General features: G+C 41.5%; 1 protein-coding gene across 3 annotated transcripts in view; it reads left to right on the forward strand.

The window, feature by feature from the left end:
* LOC120064355 (TOX high mobility group box family member 2-like) overlaps positions 1-16,375 on the forward strand; it is a 136,857-nt gene that overhangs the window by 71,786 nt on the left and 48,696 nt on the right. For all 3 annotated transcript variants that reach the window (XM_039014884.1, XM_039014901.1, XM_039014893.1), the window contains one exon: positions 13,256-13,522. In XM_039014884.1, coding sequence (XP_038870812.1) covers positions 13,256-13,522 — 267 coding nt within the window. The remainder of the gene's footprint in view (positions 1-13,255; positions 13,523-16,375) is intronic.

Genomic DNA, 16,375 nt, shown 5'->3' on the forward strand with positions numbered 1-16,375 from the left:
TCTGATAGTCAATTCACTTCTTGGTATATATTATATAGCCACTGATTCTTGAAAACATCACTTACAAATGCCTCATGGGCTTAGTACAACTGTCTAACCCCTTGAGTGGGCATTTAAAAAAAAAAAAAAGACACTGTCATCCTCCATATGACCTGAACTACAGTAAATTCCCTTTTTATGCGTTTCCACCATGATTTAAATATTTGTTTAGCATAATAGACGTTTGGGGAAATCGGTGGGAGAGAGGGAGAGAGTGTAGCAGGAATAATTATCTTAATGGAGGGACTGTTTGGATATGCAGCCGAAGTAGCTAGCGGAGATTATAATCTCGCAATTAGTGTAACAAGGTTTTATTGATTGGCCCTGTTGTAGCGCCACGGCTGCCAAGTGGTCCGCTGGTTCTACATGCAGAGCGAGTGTACCTTCGCCAGTCATTCCGCTCTAACACTACGGCACTAGCGCGTTCCTCGGCTTGGCTTCGCCTGCCTGTATGCGGTGCTGTATCTGGGCATTAGCAGCATCAAATAAAAAGGCCTTAAGGATCATGGTTTGGATGGCCCGTTTGAAAGGCCTGATGATGAAGTGAAGCGCATTTTCTCTGACTCACTGTAGTAAATTACAATTACAGTACCCCCGTTGATTTCTGTTTACGAAAGGCAGCCTCTGGCAATGTCTAATTTCAAGTTGGGGCTGCCTGTTTTCTTTTGGTACAAGTTGAAAATAGTTTCACTTTTTTTGGGGCGCATTCCATGTTTTGTGTTCGAACTTTGGCATAGTATAGGTTTCAGAATCGTGTTTTTCACAAAGAAAAAAGAAATTCACAGTGATTGTAATTGAAAACCATCCGCCTAGGTATTGGAGACACACCCATGCCTTACAGCCTTCAACAGCTATCCACTCGTTTCTATCTCTGCACATGTTTCTAATGACACATTGTAGACTTTGTGCTCACTCTGATTATGATGTCACATTCCTGATGTATCTACTGGCACCGTATTCCCTTTATAGTGCACTACATTTGACCACAGCACATAAGTCTCTGGTCACAATTAGTGCACTATATAGGGAATAGCCTGCCATTTGGGATACAGCCCTAGAATTATAGGAGCTCAAGTTCATTTTCCTCATTTTTTTCTCCCCTTTCTAAATGAGATCGGTAATTCGCTAGTTGGCCGCAACCCAATCTCTGTCTGCGCGCCTGATTGGTCAAAATCGGTCTTGTGTGACTGACAGGAAATGCTCTGATTGGGGGAGACGGTATCATTGGATCGTTGTCGCTGATTAAAGCCGGTGCCGCCACAGTTTTTGTAAACTCCCGCCATTTGGGGATCCTCGTCTGTGCCCACCGCCCCGGCCCTGCTGCTAGGAATTACCAGGCCGTCGCATTAGTTTGATTTACAGCTTCCTCTCGCTGTTTAGATTGGGTCTGGGACTGAGAGTGGCAGACTGAAAACCCTGCCCTCCCCCCCATCCTCTTCTTCTCCTCTACCCCCTCCACCTCTCTCTCTCCTCTCCCATCTCCTTCCCTCCTCTCCCCTCCTCTCCTCTACTGCGCTCATCCACCCCTCCACCACCACCACTACCCCTCCACCTCTCTCTCTCGCTCCCTCCATCTTTTGTGAAAATGAAAACAAAGAGCGGGCTGCCAAAATATTTCTGTGGCCGTTCGCTGACGAAGCAGGGGCAGGAGACAAAACGAAAAAGATGTGCAGGCATATTTGTTGCTGCAGCAAAAAGCGCCCTCTCTTTCTTTCTCTTTCTCTCTCCCTCGCTGTGGCCTTTTTTTTTTTGGAGTGATTTGGAAAATGGCTCCCTTTTTCACCCATTAAAAGCCTTCTGTTTGAAATAGTTTACTGACACGGGACTGCAAATAAATGCACAGCTGTATATTTGTGTAAGGGCCCTTTGCCGTGCCGAGATGTCAATTTACCATGTTGCCGTTAGGTGATCAAATGAATCTAATGGCAGTCTTAATGTGTTTTTGTAGGACTTTCAGAAAACCAGGCTTAGTCCCAAATGGCACCCTGTTCCCTAGTGCACTACTTTTGACCAGGACCCATAGGGAATAGGGAGGGAATAGGGTGCCATTTGGGATGCAGGCCCAGTTGTTGATAAGGAACCAGTCATTCAGGATTGCATCAGATAATATTTTCCACCCTATGCGATGATAGATTTCTATTTACTGTTTGGGGTCGTAGAATGTTCTTAAATATGTTCATAGTTTCGCTTAATAACTAATAGTTTCACTTTAGTGAGACTTTTACACTAACAGCATCACATTAGATTCACAGCTAGTGTCATTTTAGCTCAAAGCAGGTAAATACATCCAAACCTTGAACGGAGTTATGAAGGGGTCTGTTATGGCCATAGAGTCTTCATCCCAAATGGCACCCTATTCCCTATGGGCCTCAGTCAATAGTAGTGCACTATTTAGGGAATAGGGTGTGTACAATCATGGCTGAGGAATAAGTGGCTCATTCACAGTGGAGAGCTGTCCCCTCCCTCTGCATCTTGTAAAAACAATGGTACCATGGATCGAAACCCCAGATGTTTGCACCCGTTTTCAGCAGATGTGCCCATCGCCAATGCACAGCCACATTGACTATTGACTCCAGGCCTATAAGACTGGGAGAATAGGGAGACACTTAAGAACCCAGTGATACCATGGTGGAAATGCTCGCTATTGTTGTGACTTGCATGCATATGTGCAAGTACTGTACACGCATGCATGCACACACACACACACACACACACATAAGCGATTGTCCACATGCAAAGTCATGTTTGCATGCGCATTTGCACACACACACACACACACACACACACACACACACACACACACACACACACACACACACACACACACACACACACACACACACACACACACACACACACACACACACACACACACACACAGTCCAAACAATCACCAGTATAATACACATTTGTGTGTCCACACGACTGTCCTGTCAGCGTCCTCATTGTCAGTTTCCACAATTGTCTATAAATGACTAAAGATCCACCAACTGTCTTTTCTATGTGTTTTTGTATTCGCCAGACATTTAAAAAAACACGACAACAGCACAATTAGGCTTTGTCAGTCAGAATCAGAAACAGTGGCGTCATTGTTTTCGCACCGCACCAGCGTTGACCTTCAATGTGAAAACAGTGTTAAAAAAATAGTGAAATTATAAAATAGAAATCCATATAAAAGAGCTGATGTCATTGGATTTGTTTTTCGTGATGCACGGTGCACGGAACTCGTCGGCTGCGTCCCAATTAGCATCCTATTCACTACATAGTGCACTACTTTTGACCATGGCCCAAAGGGCTCTGGTCAAATGTAATGCACTGTATCGGGGATATGGTGGCATTTGGGACACTTCTATCGACTATACAGCAGCAGTAGCCCTGTTAAGCCTATCAGAAGAGACAGGGCAACCAATGAATAAAGTAAAAAAGATTCCTTCTCTGGAGAGAGATGCCTGCTCTCTATAAGAAGCGACAAGGGGGATACTGCAGAAATAATATGTGTGCCAAATTTGACTTTATAATGCTAAATGCCTCCTGTCAGGCAATAAGTTTGATTAAGGTCCTCATTTGAAATGTTGAAATCATATCTCCTCCCCCCTCCCTCCCTCCTTGCCTTTCTTTGACCCCTTCCCCCACGCCTGTCACCCACATCAGTATCAGAGCGTGTCACAATCTCTCTCTAATTGACTCTTCAAAACCTGAGCTTTGTTTCTTTATCTGATCATTTGTTTTCTTAGCATTTTTATTATTGCATTAGCGAAGATCGTGTTTGAGCTTACACAGTTCACACTGCGAAGCATCTGCACACAATCACTATCGGAGGGGTGAGCGAATTAACTGAACTCTCTTTCCACTGCATCAAGTCTGGGCTAAGAATACAATAGCGAACGCTTATTAAATCTAGAATCTATTTCTGCTAGCTAGGCTAACATCTGCCCCCATCATTCTCCAATTCAAATTCATCCAACTTTATTTGTTCTTTATTTGTCCATCTTCATTCATCCCATTCCATTGTCTGCACAGTGTCTCCTCTCTCCCCAGTCTTCTCTGCGTTTCGTCTGGGACCGTTTGAGCAACGTTTTGTTCCACTCCAGTGTACAGCAATAATGACCTGTTAGTGATGGGATAGCCCCAACCTCTCTGAGCTTCCTCTCCCAGTCAAATCAAAGTGTCATTAGAAGAGGGGAGAGAGAAGTAGAGAGCGAGACAAAGAGAGAGAAGGAGAAAGAGACACGGAGAGAGTTCTTTGTGTTGTTTATTATTGAATAAACTTCCCTCCATGTAACCCCAGCATGTTGTGCAATAGCTCAGCCCCCCACTCACTCCGCTGTTGTTGTGCCACTTCAAATTAGTCACTCCCGGGGCAGCCTTCTATCTTTGCCAAATGCATTAGTACGCCGTTCAGAACTCATACCGCCTAGGGTTAAATGCAAATTATATCATTTCTGTCAGCCAATCAAATCAGCGTGACCCCACGACCCAGGAGATGAGTCCTGTGCGTAATGAAATATGACATGGCACAAAAGGCCTGATTCTAATCGCAACCGACATATGATCAGATGACTATGACCTCATGACCTTGGACGAGGAGTGAGGAGTGAGATGCTGGGAGACAGAGGGAGGAGACGGGAGGGGGGAGATGAGAGAGGGAAAGAGGGGAGAGACAAGAGGAAGGGAAGAGACATAAAATAAATAAACGATTGCAATTAGCACGGTTGTTTTAGTCCACGGTTGTTTAGTAATCAACTCCTTTCTCTAGGATGAAATGGACCGTATCTGTGCTTAAGAAAAAGGGACATTTTGTCATTTTGTATCTGTCATCGCCTTTCATTCTTTAGGCCTTGTTAGCATTGCGGGGCATTGTCATATCTGAAATAGCCATAGCCAGCATTGTAGCTACTAGATATTTTTTATGGCTATTATTTCCTAGATGAGCCCATGACACTGTGTTGGGGCTGGAGCGATGCCTCACTTTCCTCCTCAGACAGAAACTTAGATCCACGGTTTCAGATTCCGCAAATGTACAAATAGTAACAGAGTGACGGGTAAATAATGCAGCTAGTCTGTTTGGAGAGAGAGAGATGGAGAGGAAGAGAGAGAGAGGGATGGGAGAGAGAGAGAAACAGAAAGAGAAACAGAGAGAGAGATCGATGGGATGGAGAGAGAGAGTGTGAGAGAGAGAGAGAGAGAGAGAGAGAGAGAGAGAGAGAGAGAGTAACCTGGGCCGGGCACACTCTTTGTTATTCTAAGGAGGCTCTTTGTGGTGTGTTGATATCCGTGACATGATATTGTAGCAAAAGAACACAGCTGATGGCTTTAATTAAAGCCTGTATTATGGCTGGGAGAGAGGGACAGATAAACAGAGAGAGAGAAACAAACATAAGGGAGAGGGTTGTCCACAGTTTGAGCTGTCTAAACAGGACACACATGGACTTCTTAGCTCACAGTGTTGCTGTTGAGTTTCTAAAATGCAAAGCATGACATCACCCAGTCGTGGAGAAGGACTGTTCCATATCGTCATAAGTATATTGTCGGTTACATTATTTTCTCATCATTTTGCCCAATATCTGCACATGGAACAGACCACCCTCTAAAGTCAACAGGGGTGATGTAACCCCACTCTACTCTTGTCCATGGCATCATTTACGAGGCGTAAGCTTTCTATGAGGGGAATGTCAGCATGAACAAAAACGGATGAGGCACCCAAATTCTTCCCCAAGATAACCCTCCCTTCCCTCCTCCTTTCTTTTCTTGAAAAACAGGCCGTATGGAAGCGAGAGATAACTATGACTTTGTTTTCTGCGCTCTGGGTGGGTTGGAAAGGGGAAGAGGGTGGGGGTGGGGTGTAAGCATAAATCACAATTTGACAAACCTCTTCCAATAGGCAGATAAGTGCACATTAGTGGTGAGGCAGATCTGTCATCATCATCACCCCAGCCCAACGCCCCAAAGCCCCTGTGCTGTCGGTCAGGCCCTCAGTTGAATCGCTGAGTTGGGAAGTCGAGAGTCTCCTCTCAAACTGTGTCGTGAGGGGAGGCGCTGCCTTGACACAGTTTTCATCTAGTTAGCGAGGTGTATATAAGAATAGATAGATGGTATATACTGATGGAAATGGCTGAATTATAAATGTTTTTTTGGGGGGGGGGGGGGTCTGGGGTTTTCCCCCCCCAGAAGGAAATATCTGCAATTGATCAGTCCATTTTGAAACAAAACAGTATATATAGTAAGCCTCATCCCCACTTACTGTAGCAGTTTTTCACAATAAACTTGAATCAAAACAAATTGTCAAGTAAAATGACTACAAGATATAACATATCAACAATTAACTCATAATCTTAATTTGTGTCCATGATAATACATTTATTGTGTATGATACAGACTTGATGTGGCGCTCAGTTGGTTAGAGCATGGCACTAGCTATCAAGTTTGTGGGTTAAAATTCCGCTGGTACCACCCATACGAAGACTATTATAAGTCGCTTTGGATAACGCCATCTGATAAATGACATATTATATACTACATTATGATTCAAGTTTCTTTCCTTCATTCCTTTGCATATACAGTGCATTCGAAAAGTATTCAAACCCCTTGACTTTTCCACATTTTGTTACATACAGCATTATTCTAAAATGTAATAAATTGTTTTTTAAATCATAATTTCCCTCATTTTTTTTGCTTAGTCATTATGGCCAGACAGGACTGGCAAAAAGTGCTCTTCACTGACGAGTCGCGGTTGTGTCTCACCGGAGGTGATGGCCGGATTCGCGTTTATCGTCGAAGGAATGACCGTTACACCGAGGCCTGTACTCTGGAGCGGGATCGATTTGGAGGTGGAGGGTCCGTCGTAGTCTGGGGTGGTGTGTCATGGCATCGTCGGACTGAGCTTGTTGTCATTGCAGGCAATCTCAACGCTGTGCGTTACAGGGAAGACATCCTCCTCCCTCATGTGGTACCCTTCCTTCAGGCTCTTCCTGACATGACCTTCCAGCATGACAATGCCACCAGCCATACTGCTCGTTCTGTGTGTGATTTCCTGCAAGACAGGAATGTCAGTGTTCTGCCATGGCCAGCGAAGAGCCCAGATCTCAATCCCATTGAGCACGTCTGGGACCTGTTGGATCAGAGGGTGAGGGCTAGGGCCATTCCCCCCAGAAATGTCCGGGAACTTGCAGGTGCCTTGGTGGAAGAGTGGGGTAACATCTCACAGCAAGAACTGGCAAATCTGGTGCAGTCCATGAGGAGATGTACTGCAGTACTTAATGCAGCTGGTGGCCACACCAGATACTGACTGTTACTTTTGATTTTGACCCCCCCCGCCCCTTTGTTCAGGGACACATTATTCAATTTCTGTTAGTCACATGTCTGTGGAACTTGTTCAGTTTATGTCTCAGCTGTTGAATCTTGTTATGTTCATGCAAATATTTACACATGTTAAGTTTACTGAGTTTATATTTGTATTAAAAAAATATATTTTAATGTTTTGCATCTTCAGGATGCCCAGCCCACATGGTTTTTTTTAGACACTGTATTCATAAAATGAGTTGTCCAAATATATATTAATTTGACTTCAAATCATCTGCTAGATATCGTCTGTGATACCGAAGGCCTTGACTACTGAACAAAGCCTGTTCATTAGATGAGCCGAGCTAGTGAAGCAGTGTTGTGGAAAGTTAGCTTGGTGCCAACAAAAATAACCTGGAAAGCTTCCCAATCAATGATATATTCCCTCTCATTCCATCCCCACACCAACTGTCTGTTCATCTGTTTCTATTAAATGAAAGGTGTATTAAAATGTGCGCTGAACTCTCTGACGACCTCTACACTTAATTAAGACGGAACAGAATGTCTGCATCTGAAATGGGACCCGATTCCCTATATGGTGCACTACCTTGGACCAGGGCCCAACCGGTGCCAATAGGGTGCCATTTGGGACGTGGGCAATGCTTTCTACTTATTTACCCAGAAATATATTCCCAAAATGGTATGCTAACACTATTGATCAAGAAGGAAGCTCCCTCCCCTTTATGAGAGCGAGGCCTACATACTTGTACTGGGCGTAATAAAATATTGCATTGTGCATTAGAATGGAATCCTTGAGAGAAGAAGCACTTAGAGAAACCGTGGTTATGCGTTTGTTGGAGTCGTCGCCGTATAAGGAGGACAGACTCTGGCCTATATGATCTATCAAACACATACATGCATACGCCATTGTTTAGATTTGACTTTTAAAGGGGAAGGGGTGAAGAGTATGCATTAGAAGAGTATGCATTAACTGGAGTATACCTTGGCTCTGCAATCTCACTCTGAATAGAATATGAATTATTTATCTCGCAACTATTCAACTGGGAACGTCCTTGATATTTACATTTTATCATCAAGTGCATCCCGACTAGGCTTCAGAGTAATGTAACATGTGACACGTATTATTCACTAGCTCTCACTTATGCAACTGAAAAACATTTAACGGAGCAAAGGATTTGTATTTGATTGGAAGAAGTATTTTTTTACGATCCGAAAACAAAGCGTATTGGTCACAGCTGATGAAAATCCCCTTTGTACTTAAGATATAACATAAGATATTATATACTTAAGATAAGTGATGACTGCATAGGGCTGACCACATTTAGTTGACTGGTTTGTTGGTCAACCAATATTTTTTTAGTCGAGCAGTTACAAACACATTTAAAAAAATAAATGTATGTCTGTCTGTTTCACGCCTGTCTCAGTGGACTAATCCATTGCGGAGGCTGCAGGGATGGCACACCAGTATCACCAGTAGTATATGTACTGTTAATTCCCATCATTTCGAATTAATGCTTGGTTTGTTACAGTACGTTCTGTCAATGCATTCAATATATTATTATTACAGTCTTACCATTGTCATTGTAGGAATGGACACATTGCTTGCAGAGCGCACAACCTAGGATACACTTGTGAGACTTTTTTAAATGATTGTCTTAACCGTCACTGTGTAGCTTCTTAAAGTCATTTTTTCCCCCCCTCGCCTTAAACAGCAAGTAAACAAAGTTTGTTTTTACATCCAGAATGAAAATAGTTCCTCAATGTAGGCTATTTGAGAAATCTTTCCAGTTCTCTCCCTTTCTATAACCACTCAACATGAAATAGGAAAAAAATGTCATGCTCTGATCTGGTGTAAACGTTATAAAATAGCTCTACCTGATTGCTTCTTATCCCTTGCGCAAATAGATCACAGCTGTGTCTATCTGTCCGTAGCTCACTGGCACCGGAAAATTAGGGCCCAGAACATTTTATACAATGTTGCAAGTTTGCTAGCACAATCGTGCTGGACCAAGTTAATAGTTGATACAATGTTTCTTGCAGACATGCCACGGGTAGCCAATGTGATTTATAGGTTATTTATTTTTATCAGGATATTTTATACTTGCAGGCTGCAGTGTTTTTATGTTTTGGTTTATGTAGGCTATTTTTACATATTGGCAATGGCAACAGAAGTTACTTTTAGGTTTGTATCATTTTAATTTTGATATAATTTTTATTAAGCACATTACATTGATTTTGAGATATGAAGACTTTATTTTAAATGAAAGGAAACTGTTCCACAAAAATGTGCATATGAAAACCATAACTGGCACGCAGATCAGTAGAAATGGTATGATAACTTGGCACTCCAAATGGGAAAGGTTGCCGACCCCTGGTGTAGCCTATTACCGGCAACTTTGGGACCGTAATGGCAGAATCTGTGAAGGCCAGCAGCAATGGTCAGCGGGAGGAGGAGGGTCAGGAACATAGTTTTTACTTCTGGTTCGGCTATATTGATCTCTGGCTCCCTCTTTAGTAATTTGTGTGTCTTAATTTTTAATCGCAGTGCTTAAAGAATCAGACTAGCTCAGTAGCCTACATATAGTTTATTTTATTCAAACAAAGGGTGTGTCTACAGTGCCTTGCAAAAGTATTCACCCCCCTTGGCGGTTCCTATTTTGTTGCATTACAACCTGTCATTTAAATGGATTTTATTTGGATTTCATGTAATGGACATACACAAAATAGTCCAAATTGATGAAAAAAAAGAAAAAGAAAAAAAGAAAAAAAAGAAAGAATGGAAAAGTGGTGTGTGCATTTGTATTCACCCCCTTTGCTATGAAGCCCCTAAATAAAATCTGGTGCAACCAATTACCTTCAGAAGTCACATAATTAGTTAAATAAAGTCCACCTGTGTGTAATCTAAGTGTCACATGATCTGTCACATGATCTCAGTACATATACACCTGTTCTAAAAGGCCCCAGAGTCTGCAACACCACTAAGCAAGGGTCACCACCAAGCAAGCGGCACTATGAAGACCAAGGAGCTCTCCACACAGGTCAGGGACAAAGTTGTGGAGAAGTACAGATCATTGTTGGGTTATAAAAAAATATCCAAAACTTTGAACATCCCACCATTAAATCCATTAATAAAAAATGGAAAGAATATGGCACCACAGCAAACATGCCAAGAGAGGGCCGCCCACCAAAACTCACGGACCAGGCAAGGAGGGCATTAATCAGAGAGGCAACAAAGAGACCAAATATAACCCTGAAGGAGCTGCAAAGCTCCACAGCGGAGATTGGAGAATCTGTCCATAGGACCACTTTAAGCCATAAACTCCACAGAGCTGGGCTTTACGGAAGAGTGTCCAGAAAAAAATAAGCAAACATGTTTGGTGTTCACCAAAAGGCATGTGGGAGACTCCCCAAATATATGGAAGAAGGTACTCTGGTCAGATGAGACTGAAATTGAGCTTTTTGGCCATCAAGGATAACGCTATGTCTGGCACAAACCCAACACCTCTCGTCACCCCGAGAACAACATCCCCACAGTGAAGCATGGTGGTGGCAGCATCATGCTGTGGGGATGTTTTTCATCGGCAGGGACTGGCAAACTGGTCAGAATAGACGGACTGATGGATGGCGCTAAATACAGGGAAATTCTTGAGGGAAACTTGTTTCAGTCTTCCAGAGATTTGAGACTGGGACGGAGGTTCACCTTCCAGCAGGACAATGACCCTAAGCATACTGCTAAAGCAACACTTGAGCGGTTTAAGGGGAACATTTAAATGTCTTGGTCAAATGTGTGCTTAAATGTCTTGGCCTGGTCAAAGCCCAGACCTCAATCCAAATGAGAATCTGTGGTATGACTTAAAGATTGCTGTACACCAGCGGAACCCATCCAACTTGAAGGAGCTGGAGCAGTTTTGCCTTGAAGAATGGGCAAAAATCCCAGTGGTTAGATGTGCCAAGCTTATAGAGACATATCCCAAGAGACTTGCAGCTGTAATTGCTACAAAATGTGGCTCTACAAAGCATTGACTTTGGGGGGGTGAATAGTTGTGCACGCTCAAGTTTTCAGTTTTTTTGTCTTATTTCTTGTTTGTTTCACAATAAAGAATATTTAGCATCTTTAAAGTGGTAGGCGTGTGTAAATCAAATGATACAAACCCCTCCCAAAAATTTTAATTCCAGGGTGTAAGGCAACAAAATAGGAAAAATGCCAAGGGGGTGAATACTTTCGCAAGCCACTATATATATGGAAAAATACACTTTTGTAAAATAACACGACTCTTGGTCGTCCAATAATGTTTTTAGTCGGGGACAGCCCTAGTGCATAGTATCAGAGCCTTTTATGGTTAAGTTATGACAAGACTTACAAGAATGTCTGGTTAAGACTGGCGCTGCATACAAAATGGCATCCTATTCCCTATATAGTGTACTACTTTTGACCAGAGCCCATAGGGGAATTTCTTGTCATTTGGGACTTAGCCTGAATACCTAGTGCCTGCCTCATTATGAAAGATCATGGAGATTTGAGTTCCCCAAAGGATTCAACGAGGGTCTCACTTCACACAATGGCCCCTATGTTTACAAAAGACAAGTTTGTTTCCTTCCAACAATTATGAGGGAAATTGAATCTCCGGAAATGTTCGTTTTCTTGTGCATTAGACCAAACAATAACACGATTCCCAAAGGTTTACAAAAACATCTGTCTTCAAAGAACAATTTCGAAAATTAATATCCACGCTTTTCCAGACAATGCGAGGGACAGAGTAAATCCAATTGAAGCAATTCAATTGTTTTCCTTCTTCCATTCATGTTCACTAGTCGCGGGGGAATGGAAGCATGTTTAAGTGTTGTGTTCGTTCAATGTCTACATCCCTCCGTTATAATAAGTAATACATTGCAATTACAACTTCCTTGGTCATGACCAGATTGAGGCTGTTTTTTTAGGGGGGCTGGTGTTTTTGAGTTTGTCTTTCATCTGCTGTAGTGGTTACTTAACATTACCCAGTTTAAATGCATTCGATTGTTTGATCATATTTGTAAAAGCTACACAGTAGGTGGGTTGATATTAAGTAATTGTACTTACAGTAGCTACCTACTACCTTTGAGTTATTTACTCTTAGTAGAAAAGAACTCTCTGAGAATAATTTTTTCCTTGCCTTTGCCCTGTTTTTTTCTGAAAGGATTTGTTTAAGAGATAAATGACCACTCCAGTGCAGAGGATGACAGCCTGCACAAAGATGATATTGAATTGATTTCTGAAATGTATACGGCAAGACATGAATCATAAAAATTATATTAAAAACTTGAATGGCTGACACCGGAATATTATTTGTGATGATTCATTTGACTCAGTCATTACAAAGGGAGTCAAGTCAGAGTGCCTCAGACAAAATTGCTTTTTCGTTCCCCATTGAATTTCTTCCATTTTTTCCCCCCTCTAGAATTCAGAATCATATTTTTCCTTATTGCAGCACACAATACCATGGACCTATTGATAGTACAGGAATACACAGATATGCATAAGGAAAACAAATTGAAAACAAATTGTGTTGCTGTATATTTACTGTGGGCACATGTACATTTCTGATTTCGCCTGACCGAGGTGTTATGTCTGAAAGCTCATATTACAGCATTTTCCAGTACACTCTTTTAATATGATAAGCATATAGGTAGGGTGTAATTGGGGACTGACCCTCTATCATTGTTATAACTCCCATCTCTGGGGTGGGGTGGGGGGTGGGGGGCACTATTACCTCATTAAATAATCTGACTCTTCTAGACGATATGTTCTCTGACTGACACAAATGACCTCCCCCCAGTACATCAAATGTTCTCGAATCATACACTGCTCTTGGCAAACCTACCTACATATACAGTAAAATACAGTATCTCACACCATCTCCCTCTCTGTTTGTCCTTCCAGAGCTATTCCGGTCAGGGCGGAGGAGGCGGAGCCAGTGGGAACGGTGCGGGGGACGAGGACTACGAGATTCCCCCCATCACCCCTCCCAACCACCCCGAGCCCCCCTTGCTCCACCTGATGGACCCTGAGTCGGGCTACCTGTGCCACTCCCTAGGGGCCCACCACAACGGCCTGCTCAACCCCTACTCCTACCCGGAGCTGCCTGCCCTCATGATGTCCAATATGCTGGCCCAAGATGGCCACCTGCTCTCCAGCCAAATGCCCTCGGTGAGTACCCCCCAGGCGGTTTTGCTTTGATATCACAGCTGGTTTCCAACACTATTCAAAGTCATTTCAAATATATAATCTGTTGTTGTTTTTTTTTAGCTTGGAACCAATACAAAACAATGGAATCAATATAAAAGTCCCAAAAGTACAAACCCCGCACACCAGGCAGCCTAAAGCAAATGCTCAAACAAAAATATTTCAAGTAGTATTTGTGGTCTGTCTGATACTGATTCGTTCGTCATTGCTCCATCATTTGGTAGTACCAACGACTCATTTATGTTGTGTTAGCGTGAACTTTCTTAGCGTGAACATTGTTAGCGTGCCCTTCAGTGTATAGTTTGGCTCTTGGGAAAGCTTTTTAAAATTTTGTCTAGACTGCCTACTCTTCAGATTTTTTACTTTTGGAATATAGTAAAATGTTACATTAACAACATAAATAATAATTTCTCTGATCATTTCATATGGCATGCAACAATATTCATGCAATTTCAAGAGAAAGGAAAAGGTAAATAGAACAGTAGAACAGACGGTTTGTGAGGTTGCCCTGTCAGCTCTGACGCTCAAAGGTTTGTGGGTAAATCCATCCGTGTCATATCTCTCTAAAAAGTGAGCATCAGCCATTATGAATACACTCTGATTGTTATATGAATACACCCTCCCTCAGCCTTTTTACACAAACTGCTTCAGTGTGCCACAAATTATCATAATTAGCCATAATTGTATTAATGAGATTGGCAAGAAATTGACATTGTTTCCATATGTCTGGAATGAGATCATTCTCAATAAAAACAAATGCATACCAAATGGCACCCTATTCCCTTTCATAGTGCACTACTTTTGACAAGGGCCCATCGAGCTCTAGTCAAAAGTAGTGCACTATAAAGGGAATAGGGGAACATTTGGGACGTGGCCTACATGTACTGTATACACCATCATCTCGTTGAAGCTGTCTATGTAGAGAGTAGAGACCTTTTAATATGCCTGGTTAGAGAAACCAGTGTCATTTTAACTGAGAAAATAAAATCTAAATGTGTACACAAAAGCTACAGTATATGTAGTTCAAGGTAATAACTTAGGACCACTATATCTGATTGTAGACGTGGTCATATCTCTATACAAAAAACGAATATCAGCTTTTCTAATACCGTGATAATAAGGAGACTGGAATCCATAGCGTTATCTTTAGAAACGTGTTTAGTAAGATACAAACAGATATGGTTACAGAGAATTATGAATACTGTAGTATATCATGCCACACCTCCCCCTTATTGCTCAGCAATATTGCCTCTGAATAAACATGTCTTTTAACATAAACCACAGTATTCATTTCTTTAAACATAGCAACAGTTCATATGTTAGAACAGAACAGTTGTTATGTGTTTAGTATGATAAAAAAATTCAAATTACAGAGCATTATGGGTACTGTAGTACATAATGTTACAATTACTATGGAAAGTGTTATCCTCACAGTAAATATGGATATTTTATATTTCACAAAATGATAATGGTTTCCTTTCAATTGTGGTGGCTATTGAGTAGTCATAGAGAGGATATAAATGGTGGTCACTCTTTTACATGCTACACTACACTGGACAGGATGAGACATTTAAGCGTTCAAGAATTGAATCGTCTCTTGAGTCTTCAAAAAGCGCTATACAAATCCCAAATGGTATTATTATATTATTATTATTCACAGCTGCATCTAACTAGATCTCTTCAGATCATGAATTTGTCATTTTGTATAAGCACACACAGATAGTCTCCATACATTGTGTACTAGATAACGAACCTAATCAAATCACATTTTATTGGTCACATGCTTCGTAAACAACAGGTGTAGACTAACAGTGAAATGTTTTACGGGCCCTTCCCAAAAATGCAGAGAGAAAAAAAGAGAAATAATGGGAAAGATAATGACGCGAGGAATAAGTACACAATGAGTAACGATAACCGTTGCAAAGCTTTGCACAACAAAGGCCTTCTTTAAGATATACATTAGTCAAATCTGTTGAGCGTAACAATTATGTGAGCTACAGTTCAAACAAGGGGTAATCCAGTAATAAGGAACATCTCTTAGCATGGCCAATAAGAGAAAAATATATATTGGTGTATATTTTAGTGTTGGTGTATATGTTGGTGTGTACAGTTTGTTAGTGTATCTCAGTGTTGGTACCCTTACAAAAAAAACACATTTTCAGTTTACATGTGAAAATCAACAACACCATTGTTTTCACCTCACATGTGAATTGCAGTTTCACATGTGAAATGTGTGGTTTCACATGTTAAGAACTTTCACATGTGAGAATTGGATTGTTTTGGATAGAATTTTCACATGTGGAATTGCATTTTCACATGTGAAAAACATTCATGTGAAGATCGCATTTGCTGTTTCACATGTAAAACAACTCCTCATGTGAGCACCTCACGTTAACATGTGGAATTTCAAGTTCACACGTGAAAAACAATCACATGTAAAAATCTAATTTGCAGTTTCATATGTGAAAAACATTCACGTGTGATTATTTTTCACATGTGAACTTGCAATTACGTGAAAGTGAAAATCTAATTTGCAGTTTCACATGTAAGAAAGCTCCACATGTATAGCCTAAAAACGTTAAAACTATAATTTTGATATCATGGATGGTCAGTCCTTGCATTCATAGAGTAGTCTATTTATTTGAGAGTTGTTGCATTTCTCCAGCCCCATCCCTCAGCTCTTTACCGAAACTGTGGCGGGGCGGGGAACACTTTTCTTAATGTTTTAATTAAGTATTGCCGCTTTAAACACTTTTAATAGAGTAATAGTGTTATTATATGGTGCAATCCTCTAATGAGTGAGTTACTTTTGTGCCA

The sequence above is a fragment of the Salvelinus namaycush genome, chromosome 2, assembly GCF_016432855.1.
Source record: "Salvelinus namaycush isolate Seneca chromosome 2, SaNama_1.0, whole genome shotgun sequence".
NCBI lineage: Eukaryota > Metazoa > Chordata > Actinopteri > Salmoniformes > Salmonidae > Salvelinus > Salvelinus namaycush.